The sequence below is a fragment of the Cydia strobilella genome, chromosome 12 (assembly GCF_947568885.1).
Source record: "Cydia strobilella chromosome 12, ilCydStro3.1, whole genome shotgun sequence".
Classification (NCBI taxonomy): domain Eukaryota; kingdom Metazoa; phylum Arthropoda; class Insecta; order Lepidoptera; family Tortricidae; genus Cydia; species Cydia strobilella.
In genome coordinates this window covers 9,084,913-9,097,756 of record NC_086052.1, presented here as the reverse complement: position 1 = coordinate 9,097,756, position 12,844 = coordinate 9,084,913, and the positions used below count along the sequence as shown (strand labels likewise).

Sequence of the window (12,844 nt, the reverse complement as noted above, 5' to 3'; positions counted from 1 at the left end):
TGACAGTCAGCTGAGCTAAGATTTGACGGTTTGAAGGGATATTTTTCTTCAATATGTCGATAATAAGACAGTGTTTAAAATATTGTAATTAATACTGTTAAGTAGTGAGTATTATATTCTTTGCTGTTAAGTGTCTATGTATTTTATGAACTTATTGTCCATAAGTTAAATTTCCATAATTATTTTTCATGTACAATCCTGAAAACTTTTATAAATGAACATTTTTTATTAGAAAAATACAACTAACGACAAATCAATTCGTTTCCGAGGAATGAAAGACCAACAAAATTAAAATTATTTTTGAGTTGGGCATCAAACTTGTAAATAATTTTTTTTTATGTAAATTTTATTATACACTTAGTGAAACAATGTACATTTTTTACTTTGTTTTCTAAAACGAGTAGATTAATCAAAAAATATTATGCGTACTTTTTTTATGATTAGCCAACTTTACAAACACAACACTTGTCTGTTCTTACGTAAATTTTGTGTATTAAAATTTTATTTTATAAGCGTACAGTGGCATAATTATATCGAGTAGTTTGTGTGAAAGCTTGTAAGTTTGTCAGCATGTGATTACGCCTGTTTAAGTTTGCACTAAATGGAATTTAATGCGTAGTACATGTAGATACATAAGTACATAACCAAAACATATTTCAGGTAATCATGCAGGCTATTAAAGCGCTGGGAGCGACGGCTCCTAAAGCTCTTTCTGTAGTGAAGAAAGGTGCTTTTGCTCCCATCGTTGATCAAGCCCGTCAAACCCATTTGCCAGCTCCGAAGCCGAACGAAAAGCGCCCGTACTCTCCCTTCCAGGATGCTAGTAACCTGGCAGAGATTGCAGTGGCCCGGCTGGACGATCTCCTCAACTGGGGAAGAAAGGGCTCCATATGGCCTATGACCTTTGGTTTAGCTTGCTGCGCCGTGGAAATGATGCACATCGCCGCACCTCGCTATGACATGGACAGGTACTTATGAGTAATGAGATAAAAAAATTGGTGAATAAATACCTGAACACCCTTATTTCATGCTTCAACTACACCAGGATCATATAGGATAAGAGTAAACACAATGTGAAGTTTAGTGAGTTTTCAATGTGTTTGGTTAACAGATTTTTCACAAAAATATGAAAATAATTTTCTTCACCTAATACTAATATCAGTAATTTGAACTTATAGTATGAATTTTCTGGTGATTTTTTTGGGCCTTAACCCCTTATCTGTTGAGCAAAAGGTATTAGTAGTAGTAGTAGTAAAACTCTTTATTGTACAAAAAGAAACATAAAAAAGGAAATCCACACATCATTTGTACAAAGGCGAACTTATCCCTTTCAGGGATCTCTTCCAGTTAACCTTTCCATTTATGCAGCTGTTACACTGACTGAACAGGAACAAGCCTGTTTAAAAAGCAATTTTACCATCCTTTTTTAAGTAAGTAAGTAAGCTCTTTATTTGCGTTAAATGCAGTTAACAAAAGGTCTTAAACATTATAAATTAAGAAAGTATCACACATTTAGCTGAATTGCAGCATGCAAAAATATACACCTAAATCTAAAATCTCTCACAACATGCAATATGTACACAAGTTATATACAATTAACATATCTAAGAGTTGAGAGCAAGAAAAACAGAATTTAAATCATTAATAATTTGGCTATTTTGAAATCTATTAATAACGTACTCAGGATAGGAAATCGTAGCACTTGCCTTATAAAATGAAACCAGTATAAATCTGACGCTAATTTATTATTCACCAAGTTGTTGGTACAAAAATCGCAAGGAAAAGAGAGCTTCGTCCCCGGTTACGACCCCTTTTATTAACATTCACAAACCCCCTCCACGAGTTGAATCAGGTAGTCATTATACATACTTTAAAATACATTCTAGTGATTCTAATACAATCAATTACATACGTATAAGCTCCATATATCATGAAATATTTAATAACAATCAAAATATTTAACTTTATAGGAATAAATGAACTAAAAGGAATAATTAGATAATTACAATTAATATGACATAAATCTCAGTGGCGCCATCTACACGACGCTGTAGTAACGTAGGCTGATAGTTCCGATACCTCGTAATAGATGGCGCTTTCGTAGTAGATCTTATGATGGTTTAGGTGTCGGCAAGGTGGATGACGCTAACACTCGGCCGTCCTGCCATGGCCGTGGTCCACCGCGGCCTGCTGTTGGAGCCCTCGAATTGTTGGTAGATGAGGTTGGACCGCCAGTCGCTTCAGGAACCTGGAATGTAGAAAGAACCAGCCAAGTATATTGTTTTATTAGGTGATGTCAGATATATTGACAGCTTCACACAGATGATAAACGTAAATTCATGATAATGAGCCAGTTTTATTTTAATTCACACCATTTACTTTGCACATAGGTAAGATATCATATTTTGCTTAGACTCCAATTCAAACAAATACTATTGAGTTAAAAAAATGCATTTCTGGGCTTTGGAGACAAGTCACACACAGTTAAGTATCACACAGTATTTAAGCATTCGATGTGTTTATTAAATCATTATACACACAGGTTGTGCCATAGGTACTTACAGGGGCGTCACACAGATATTATCACACAGTTGATATTAGACACACAGTCCTTATTGCAGCACACAGTAATTAGCCATCACACAGTATTAGCTCTCGGCATAACAAACAAAGTAGTTATCACACAGATTTAGGGGAAACAGTTACTACGTATAATTTCCACACAGCCAATTTACTACGACCAATAGGTGCCTTGTATGTTTTTACCCTGATGCCATTAAATTTATCGTACCTGTTGTTAGATTTAATAATTACCACCTTATTTTTATTAACTGTCGTGTATGTGCTTATAATATCTACCCTTTTGTCACAATAGAATAATTTTGTGAATTTATTTGTGAGATAGATCTACCGTTTGTTTATGTTGTATAGCAGAAGTACCCTCTCAGTTTACGCTTATGAATTATGAATGTATGAAAACGGAAAACTGTAAATAGTATACAGGATGTCTATAGAGTTGATACAAAGTAAAATTTACGTTGAATTAATTATTATTTACTTTAAATCATATGAAAACAATACTTCAAGAAATATATTTACAGCATTTATTACTACGCATACTTTGAATATATTTATAATTAAACGAATGATTTAATCGTGAAATTAGAGATTAATTGTATGTTACATGATGCAATGTTGTTTTATTAATTGGAATTAATACTACCTATAGTACCTATACAAATAGTTTGCACATACTTATAATTCAATAAATAATCTAATCGTAAGATTAAAGATTTAATTATTGATCGTTTACCTTTTGTGCTAAGATGATTAACTTTATTATGGGCGCAAACACACTATAATTGGACAAATCAAATATTTTATTAACTCTCTAAAAGGTCGATAAGATCATCCCTGTCTATGTCGTGGTCACTACCAGAGCTATCATCATCTGACAAGGTTGTTTTATAAGGCCTAAGGACATCTGCTCGTACTACAGCACAAAATCTTTTATAACCTTTCATGCCTTTTACGCTAGAAATTGTGTAACGGTCTATACTATGGTCACATTTAATTACTTTGTAAGGCCCCGTATATAACCCGTCAAGCTTTCTCGTAACCTTCGCCTGAGTGTCCCTCGCGGATCCACCTTTCCACAAAACTAATTGACCTCGTGAGTACTTCTTGTAAGGTTTTCGTTTTTTGTCGAACCTACTTTTCATGACGGTCATGTTTCGGTCAATTCGTAACTTTGCCGTCTTTCTACGAGAATCAAGTTGATTCTGCTGATTAGTTGCGTCTTTAGGGGTATCAGAGGGGTATGCTGGGTAGCGTGTGTTGCTATGACCAAACATAAGGCTAAATGGGGTGAAGCCCGTTGTTGAATTGGGCGTGTTGTTAATTCCCCAGACTACATCGGCTACTTTACTATCCCAAGTACATTCGCTATCAGCCATGGTGTTAAGACCGTTAAGAAGAGTGCGGTTTACCCGTTCCACTTGTCCATTAGAACGGGGACTGGCAATGGCATTCAAGACGTGTTTAAACTGACACTCTTCTGCAAACTGTTTGAAATACCGGCTCGTGAAGGCTTTTCCTCGATCACTTATTACTCTACAAGGATTTCCAAATTGGTAAATGACGTCCTTAAAAAGTTTAATAGTCTCCATTGAGCTGGCATTTCTCGCAGGCCTCGCAAATACATATTTCGTAAAAGCATCAATTACCACAAGTAGATATGTATTTCCGAGGCGGGTCTTTACGAAAGGACCGAGATGGTCTATATGCAATGTGTGCATTGGAACAGCTGCCTTATCTATGGGGTGCAGTTCACCTTCGACTCTACCAAAGTTACCCTTACCGTACGCACAACGTAAACACGAGTTAATATATTTACGTATGAAACGAGTCATTCCTTGGAACCAAAACTGGGCCTTAATAGTTTTCTCGCATTTCTCAAAGCCTGGATGACCTATTTGGTCGTGATATTTTTGTAATAAACCATACTTAGCTAACTTTGGAATGACAAAACGTTCTCCTGACAAAGTTTTCCTATATAGAATCCCTTCTTTTAGCACGTAATTAGAAACAATATCTGCATTATTAGTACCTTGAGACAGTTGCGTAATAATGTTTTGTATCGCGTCATCTTGCATCTGGAGAGTAAGCAGCCAGTCGGATTCCTCTACTATATGTACCTCGCTAATGACAGGGTTTCTGCTTAAGGCATCGGCGTGACGCATTTGGTTACCAGGGCGATATTCTATTTTTAGGTCGAAATCTTGGATAGCAAGCCACCATCTGGCGATGCGTGGAATTAAATCCTTTTTGACTAGGGTGGTTCGTAAAGCCGCGCAGTCAGTTATTACTTTTACAGGGATCCCAGTCAAGTAAACTCTAAATCGTTTCAGGGATTCTACAACTGCTAAAGTCTCGAGTTCGTAACTGTGGTAAAACCGCTCTTCCTTACTTGTGACTCTACTGAAATAAGCTATCGGTTTGAGACTACGATCAGGCTGGTATTGAAGTAATATGCCACTAAGGCCCAAGCTACTCGCGTCGGTATGCAATTCAGTTTCGGCGTTCCTATCATATATACCTAAAACGGGTCTTTCTACAAGATTCTGTTTTAACGTTTGAAACGCATGTTCTTGTTCTTGACCCCAGTGCCAATCAACACCCTTTTGAGTTAGTTCTGTGAGCGGCCTAGCGATTTCGGCAAAACCCCGCACAAACTTCCTAAAGTATGACGTTAGTCCGATAAACTGGCGGATTTCATGAACGTTACTAGGTCGTTTATAATTGCTAACACACTCTATTTTAGCCTTTCCAGGTTGTATAGTCCCTTGAGTAATTTCGTGTCCCAAATAGGTAGCAGTTGGTTTTAAAAATGAACACTTTTGTAAGTTCAGCTTTAAATTTGCATCTTTAAGGGATTGTAACACGCGTCTTAAGAGATCTAAGCCCTCCTCAATAGTAACAGTAGGTAACATGATGTCATCAAGATATAGAGCTACTTCGGAGTGAACGTTACCTAGGGCTAGTTTTATTAATCGAGAAAACACGGCAGGTCCATTGCATAACCCAAAGGGCATTTTTAAAAATTCCCACTGGCCTGAACTTGTCACGAATGAGCTCTTATGTATGGAATCTTCGTGTATAGGGACCTGCATGTACCCCTGTGCTAGGTCTAGTGTCGTAAAAAATGCCTTGCCGGATAAACGAGTTAACTGATCGTCTATATTGGGTAAGGGGTACCTATCCTTCACAGTACGCGAGTTTAAAGCTCTATAGTCTACACATAGCCTATATTCTCCATTCTTCTTTTTTACTAAAACGACGGGGCTTGCGTAGTCAGACATAGATTCCCTAATTATACCAGCATCTAATAACTCTTGTACCTTCTGATCAACTACCGCGCTCTCACTATAAGACAACCGATACGGCTTATAGAATACAGGTTCATCAGTTGTCGTATTGATTTTCATACTGATTAGATCTGTACAGCCTAAGTCTTTAGTATCTTTTGCAAATGAAGTACTAAACTCATTTAACAAATTCAAAAGCCTTGCTAAATCTGCCTCATTAAGATCGCCTACATTTAACTCGCTAGGATTTATTTTGGTTTCAATCCTATCGCACACAGAGGAGTTATCAATTGCCAAAACATTACATTCATCCATCTCACTTGCATTAATAACTTCGACACGTGCTACTAATTTTCCTTTCGTCCATCGAATTGATTCATCGCCCACATTAATTACCTTTATGAGAGGATTTTGGCACGTTAAGACAGCTCTGGGTATGAAATAAGACGTACTTCCTAATTCAAAGCACACCGGATGCAATAAAAACGTGTGTTTACCTCCATTTACATTGCAGTCAACACGAACTTCTATTAAACTACAACTGTTTTTCAACAAAACAACATCTGCCTTTAAATAAACTGGGTACTTCGTAACAAAATCAGAGGAAGTTAATTTAATTTCTTGTAGGGTATTTACTAAATCACTCGTATGAAGAAGTGTCACAGAGTTGTTTGTTGTAATTAGGCTAACATTTTCTTGATTTATTAATTTCTGCCCAATGATAAAGTCAAATCCTAACATTTTATGGCTAGTTATTTCCGCTGAGCCTGACAAAGTGATATTATCTATATGAACTTCAACTTGTACGGTACCAAGTGATTGTGAATGTGTGCCACCAAAACCGCGCATAAGAACTGAAGACGGTGTCATAACAAGTTTCATTTTATTAGCATGGTCAATGGTAAGTATGTTAAGTTTACTACCCGTATCAATATAACCTCTTAATTCGTAACCATTCACAAACACTTTCTTTTTATAAAGATCAAGGGAGATATCGTATGTGATAAACAAAACGTTACCGACCTTAATTATTTGTTGTCTTGAGCTCCCGGCAGCAAACCAGCATGTGGCTGCGCTGTGACCGTTGCGCTGGCACACGTCGCAGTGAAGTTGTGTCCTGCAGTCGCGCGCCTCGTGACCTGGCCGTCGACATGCGTAGCAGAGCTTCGGTAATGTGTGTGATGTTGTAGTTGCATTTCCTCGCCTCCATGTTGTTCGTCTCGCATTTGCAGCAGCTTCGATTCTCTTGAAGTTCTCTAACGAAGATAGATACCCGTAGTAAAGTTGTTCTGGTGTCTCACATTGATATGCCTTGGCGTTGGCGCGCAGTTCGAATGGCAGGCCTTTGATAATGCATGAAATAGCGTCCTCATTATATATGTTGCATTTCTTAAGCAATGAAAGCTTGTCGTGAAAGTATTTCGTCATAGTTTCTGTATCGGTCTTGTTTCTTAACATCATCTCTTCCAAGCGATCGACAAAATCCGTTGAGCGCGGGAATGCCGTTTGAAGCGTATGTTTCCATTCGTCCCATGTGAGGTTGTAATCTTCTAGGTCGTCATACCAGTCACGCGCTGAGCCACGAAGTCTTATTTGCATAACGAACTGGCGATCTTTGTTCTGCCAATCGTATACATCTCCCAGCTGATCGATTTTGTGTAGCCATCCTTTCACGTTGCTATTTCTGTCTTCTGGATTGAATTTGGGGATAACTTCAGCTTCGGTGGGCGTAATTCGTCGTCGTTTAGGCGCCATGTGAAGCTCGTCTTCATCGCCGCCACGTGGTGTTGAAGAAAAAAAATTCGTTGTTTTTTCAGTGCCGGCGTCAGTTCTTGAGGCTTTTCTCTTCTTTTTTCGCCCCAAACCATTGAAATATGGGCCAGACATGTCGTAAGGTATCCCACTTCTGAGATAATAACGTACTCAGGATAGGAAATCGTAGCACTTGCCTTATAAAATGAAACCAGTATAAATCTGACGCTAATTTATTATTCACCAAGTTGTTGGTACAAAAATCGCAAGGAAAAGAGAGCTTCGTCCCCGGTTACGACCCCTTTTATTAACATTCACAAACCCCCTCCACGAGTTGAATCAGGTAGTCATTATACATACTTTAAAATACATTCTAGTGATTCTAATACAATCAATTACATACGTATAAGCTCCATATATCATGAAATATTTAATAACAATCAAAATATTTAACTTTATAGGAATAAATGAACTAAAAGGAATAATTAGATAATTACAATTAATATGACATAAATCTCAGTGGCGCCATCTACACGACGCTGTAGTAACGTAGGCTGATAGTTCCGATACCTCGTAATAGATGGCGCTTTCGTAGTAGATCTTATGATGGTTTAGGTGTCGGCAAGGTGGATGACGCTAACACTATATTTATATGAATTGTGTAATAAATATGTCAATTGCTAAGAATTATTATTATTAAAGAAATCATTTAATGAATAGTAACATTCTTTAGTTAACCATGTCTTAAGATTTGTTTAAAATTTGTGTCCAACTAAACTAGTAATAGATTTCGGCACAGTATCATAAATTTTGCTTAGCATATAATAGGAGTTCTTTTTAAATAGACTCAAATTTGCTACTGGCATGTTCAAAGGTGTTGTGTAATTGTTCGTTTATTATTATTGTCTTTAATCAGAAACAGATCCATGTGTTTTTTCACAAAAGTACATGCCTCCAGAATGTATAGACATGTGAGCGTTAAAATTCTGTGTTCTTTGAATATAGGTCTACACGAGTCTAGAGGTTTTAAATCGAATATCGCTCTTTGTTTATATTATTTTGTTTTTGTTTTCCAACAATTTTGTTTAACAGATTAGGGTGTGACAAAAGATAATTGTATTTAAAAAGGTTGAACAAAAAGCTTAGTAACTCATTTACAACATGAAACAAGCACACTGTCATGCGATAGATTAGTGTTTTTCAATCTGTGGGTCACAATCCCCTGGCCTGGACAGCCACAATGCTACTAAATGCGTTAGCAAATAATACACAAGGGTTTGCAAAGAATACACTAGGGTTTGCAAAAGGCGACATACTCAGAGGGGTTACAAAACCTTTTTCTGTTCAAAGGGAGGTTACAAAAGCCAAAATCAACTAAAAGGCAGGTGCTAGTCAAGAAAAGGAGACTATATATTTATATATAGTTGAAGCTCTGTTCTAAGGTCACTCGCACCACCTTAAAATTTTTGCTAGTGTGCCACTACTTGTGATTTGGTATTCAGTATGGACACCAACATAAAAATATCCAGACAGTCTTCTAGAATCTAGAGTAGTAGACATTAGTGACCTTTTAGTTTGAGGATGGCAAATTTTCAGTCTTATATATATTTATCTATTATGTTCTGTTCTTCATTTCAGATATGGTGTAGTGTTCCGTGCATCACCTCGCCAGTCTGACGTCATGATTGTCGCAGGGACCTTGACTAACAAAATGGCACCAGCTCTTAGGAAAGTATATGACCAGATGCCCGATCCCAGATGGGTCATTTCCATGGGAAGCTGTGCCAATGGTGGTGGATATTATCACTACTCCTATTCTGTTGTGAGGTAATTATTTCTTCCCAATTAACAGATATTTAAAAAATAAGCATTATAGCCAGATTCCAGTCCTTTACCTTAAAAAATAGGATAAACGTTATAATCTTATAATGGATACCCCTTCAATAGGTTAGCGCTTAGGAACCGGTATCAGACATTCGGAAAGAGAACTGCTTACCCGTATTATGAAGCGCTTTAAAAGCCAAATGAAAGGGTTTTACAGAGCAACGGTTTTAATAAGCAGAGCCTTACGAAATACCCCTTCCAAAACCCTCGAAATTGATACCGGACCGGTCCCTGTTAAAATGACAGTTTGGCCAATTTAAAGACCGTATCATTAATGATGGGTACAACTTTACTTAGCCGCATTTTTTTGGTACCATATTTTTATTTAAAAATTACACATGTGTTTAATTAGTGCTTTAATAAGGTACACATTTCGTCCTGGAAGCTTAAAGCATATGGTTTGGACAAAATTTACCCAATCCTCCCGAGTAACAATAACGATTTTGAACAAATACTAACAAAAAAAAATACGGTTTACGAACAGGACGAAATTAGACAAAAAAAAGTCGTACTATGTAAACAGCAATTACACATGATTCGTAAAGCGAAACATTTAGGCATAGTGTAACAATTTCTTTTTAGTTAAAATAGTATTTTATACAATCGTGATATAATAGAGAGCTTTTCAGTCGTTGACAAACCAAAAGTATACAGGATACGCGAGCTGCCGCAGCCCGCGATACCTTCTTACTCGTACGCGCCCCGGCCGCGGCCGCCGCGGGCCCGGCGCCCCCGGCGGGTTGGTCAACGCCACCTCCTCGTAACTCATGAGGCCCTGGTACCTGCTCCTTGCTAATAGTATTTTATACAATCGTGATATAATAGAGAGCTTTTCAGTCGAGTATCGTGTTTAAGCAACGAAGCTTGCTGAGTTGCTTAAGTTAAGGTACGAGATTGAAAAGCTTGATTATATCACTATTGTATACAATACTTTTTCTACGAGACAAAAAAATACTTTCAACTAGTAGAATCATATAGGTAAACAAACCAAAAGTATACAGCTAAGATACGCGAGCTGCCGCAGCCCGCGATACCTTCATACTCGTACGCGCCCCGGCCGCCGAGCCCGGCGCCCCCGGCGGGTTGCTCAACGACACCTCCTCGTAACTCATGAGGCCCTGGTACCTGCTCCTTGCTAAATTCAATTTTAAGACAATTTTTTTATCGATTTTGGCCACCGTAGCCTATGGAACAAGCAACGCTAAGCGGTTTTCGTAGGGTATGGATGTTGCTATATGAAGGGTGTCACATACGCGTTTCTGACGTATGAAGCAATTGTTTCTACTACAACATAAAATAAAATGTTTTTGTTGGCCAACCAATCACAAAGCAGATGCGACGCAGCAGCGTGTTTAAGTAGGCTAATTTGCATTGAATCGAGTCTCCTTCAACAAGAAATATTTTATCGAAATGTATGAAGTTCTATTTTCAAAATTTTTATAATTGACTAAACCGTATCGATAAAATTCTTATGCTTGAGTCGGAAGTGCCATAGACTATCCAACGTTGAAAAGAGTAAGGTTGTAGTGTTGCATGCGACGTTGTAATACACAGATTATAGTTTTTTTCTCGATTTGGGCCACCGTAGCCTATGGAGACTAACAAGCAACGCTAAGAGGTTTTCGTAGGGTATGGATGTTGCTATATGAAGGGTGTCACATGCGCATTTCTGACTTATGAAGCAATTGTTTCTACTACAGCATAAAATTGGCCAACCAATCACAAAGCAGATGCGACGCAGCGGCGTGTTTAAGTAGGCTAATTTCCATTGAATCGAGTCTCCTTAAACAAGAAATATTTTATCGATATGTATGACATTCTATTTTCAAAAATGTTATAATTGACTAACTGGCAAAATTGTCCCAATGGACAGATGCCATAAGAACCAAAAACTGAACTGAATAATTGACTAAACCGTATCGATAAAATTCTTATGCTTGAGTCGGAAGTGCCATAGACTATCCAACGTTGAAAAGAGTAAGGTTGTAGTTGTACCTTCAAGAGCGGATATCTCAAAAACTGTACAAGATATCGAAAAACTTGACTTGAAGATATAATCTAAAAACCGAAAAATGGAACCTTCAAACCTCCCTCTCCCCCAGCACCAGGGTTACGGCCAGGGACTTTTGATACGTTCACCTCCTAAATAGTCCAAACAAAGCTACGAAGTCAAAAATTGTGTTCCAAGCATTTCCCTCTATACCTTTTTTTGGGCATTCATTTCCTGGCCGTTCCGAGCCTTGCTTACTACCAGCATAGTACTTACTGAATACCTTATTTCATTTCAGGGGTTGTGATAGAATCGTACCTGTTGACATCTACGTACCAGGATGCCCGCCATCAGCAGAAGCCCTACTTTATGGTGTACTTCAATTGCAAAAGAAAGTCAAGAGAATGAAAACTATTCAAATCTGGTACAGGAAGTGAAGAACTATCGAATACATTGTGGATAATTCAGAACATAGACAATTTTTTATTTATATGTATACATAATCTTTTCTCGCAGTAAATACATCGTATAGTAGCAGTAGTAACACTGTTTTATTTGAGAACAGATTTACCTCAGTGTCGGATCAAGCCAGTGCGGGGCCTGTAGCAAATTCTATCATGGGGCTCATGGATTGTTTTAATTTTGTCCGACGAAGTGAAACTTAGGTTTTTTACGGCCACAATGCGTAGGTGCGCGGGGCCCGTGGCATTTGCTACTTTTTCCACGTGGCTAATCCGCCACTGATTTACCCTTTTTTGCATAAACAAAAATCTGACTTTTTTTTATACCACATCGGTGGCAAACAAGCATACGGTCCGCCTGATGGTAAGCAGGGAAAAACTAACTTAATAGAGGCCAGCAATTGCGATTTGAATTAAATTTATTTATAGTGTCCCACTATGCTTATCAGCACACGTTCAGTTCCAGCGCGAGCTACGAGCGTAGCCGATAACAACGGGGGAAAACCGTATGTAGCGAAAAGCGCCTACGAACAGAGAACCCGCCTAATAAACAGGTCGCTAGCAGTGAATACATTTACCACACCTCAATATAAAATGGATTTTAGAGTACCTACTTACATGCCCCAAGCTACGGGCCACGCCACGCCACGCTACAATTTATTGAGTTATCCTGTCCTGTCCAGCGACGGAATATACAGTTACCGTAATACCCCGCTGTACGCGACCCCGTTATGCGCGAATTTTAAATTGCGCGCTAAAATGCCTCGCATTACGCGGATTGCTTATGTATAGTTTGGCAAGCCATTTGCGCCAGTGGAAAAAGGCGGCAAATTTAAAAAAATGTTAGGGGGAAGGGTGGAGGGTAATGGGGTTGGCAACTGTCCAAGGTT

At 38.2% G+C, this 12,844-nt stretch overlaps 1 protein-coding gene across 1 annotated transcript; it reads left to right on the top strand.

Annotated features, from left to right (window-relative positions):
• Window positions 1-412: 412 nt before the first annotated feature.
• On the top strand, window positions 413-12,037 carry LOC134746054 (NADH-quinone oxidoreductase subunit B 2-like). The gene is made up of 4 exons (XM_063680274.1): window positions 413-556; window positions 661-968; window positions 9,258-9,446; window positions 11,792-12,037. The coding sequence occupies exons 2-4, from the start codon at window positions 667-669 to the stop codon at window positions 11,928-11,930; spliced, it is 630 nt and encodes a 209-aa protein (XP_063536344.1). The 5' UTR covers window positions 413-556; window positions 661-666; the 3' UTR covers window positions 11,931-12,037.
• Window positions 12,038-12,844: the final 807 nt, after the last annotated feature.

What these genes read in the sequence shown, in the direction of transcription:
- LOC134746054 (XM_063680274.1), top strand. Translation starts at nt 667, where the DNA reads ATGCAGGCTATTAAAGCGCTGGGAGCGACGGCTCCTAAAGCTCTTTCT. An exon ending in CCTCGCTATGACATGGACAG is followed by an intron (nt 969 to 9,257) that starts GTACTTATGAGT and finishes TCTTCATTTCAG; the next exon opens with ATATGGTGTAGTGTTCCGTG. An exon ending in TACTCCTATTCTGTTGTGAG is followed by an intron (nt 9,447 to 11,791) that starts GTAATTATTTCT and finishes ATTTCATTTCAG; the next exon opens with GGGTTGTGATAGAATCGTAC.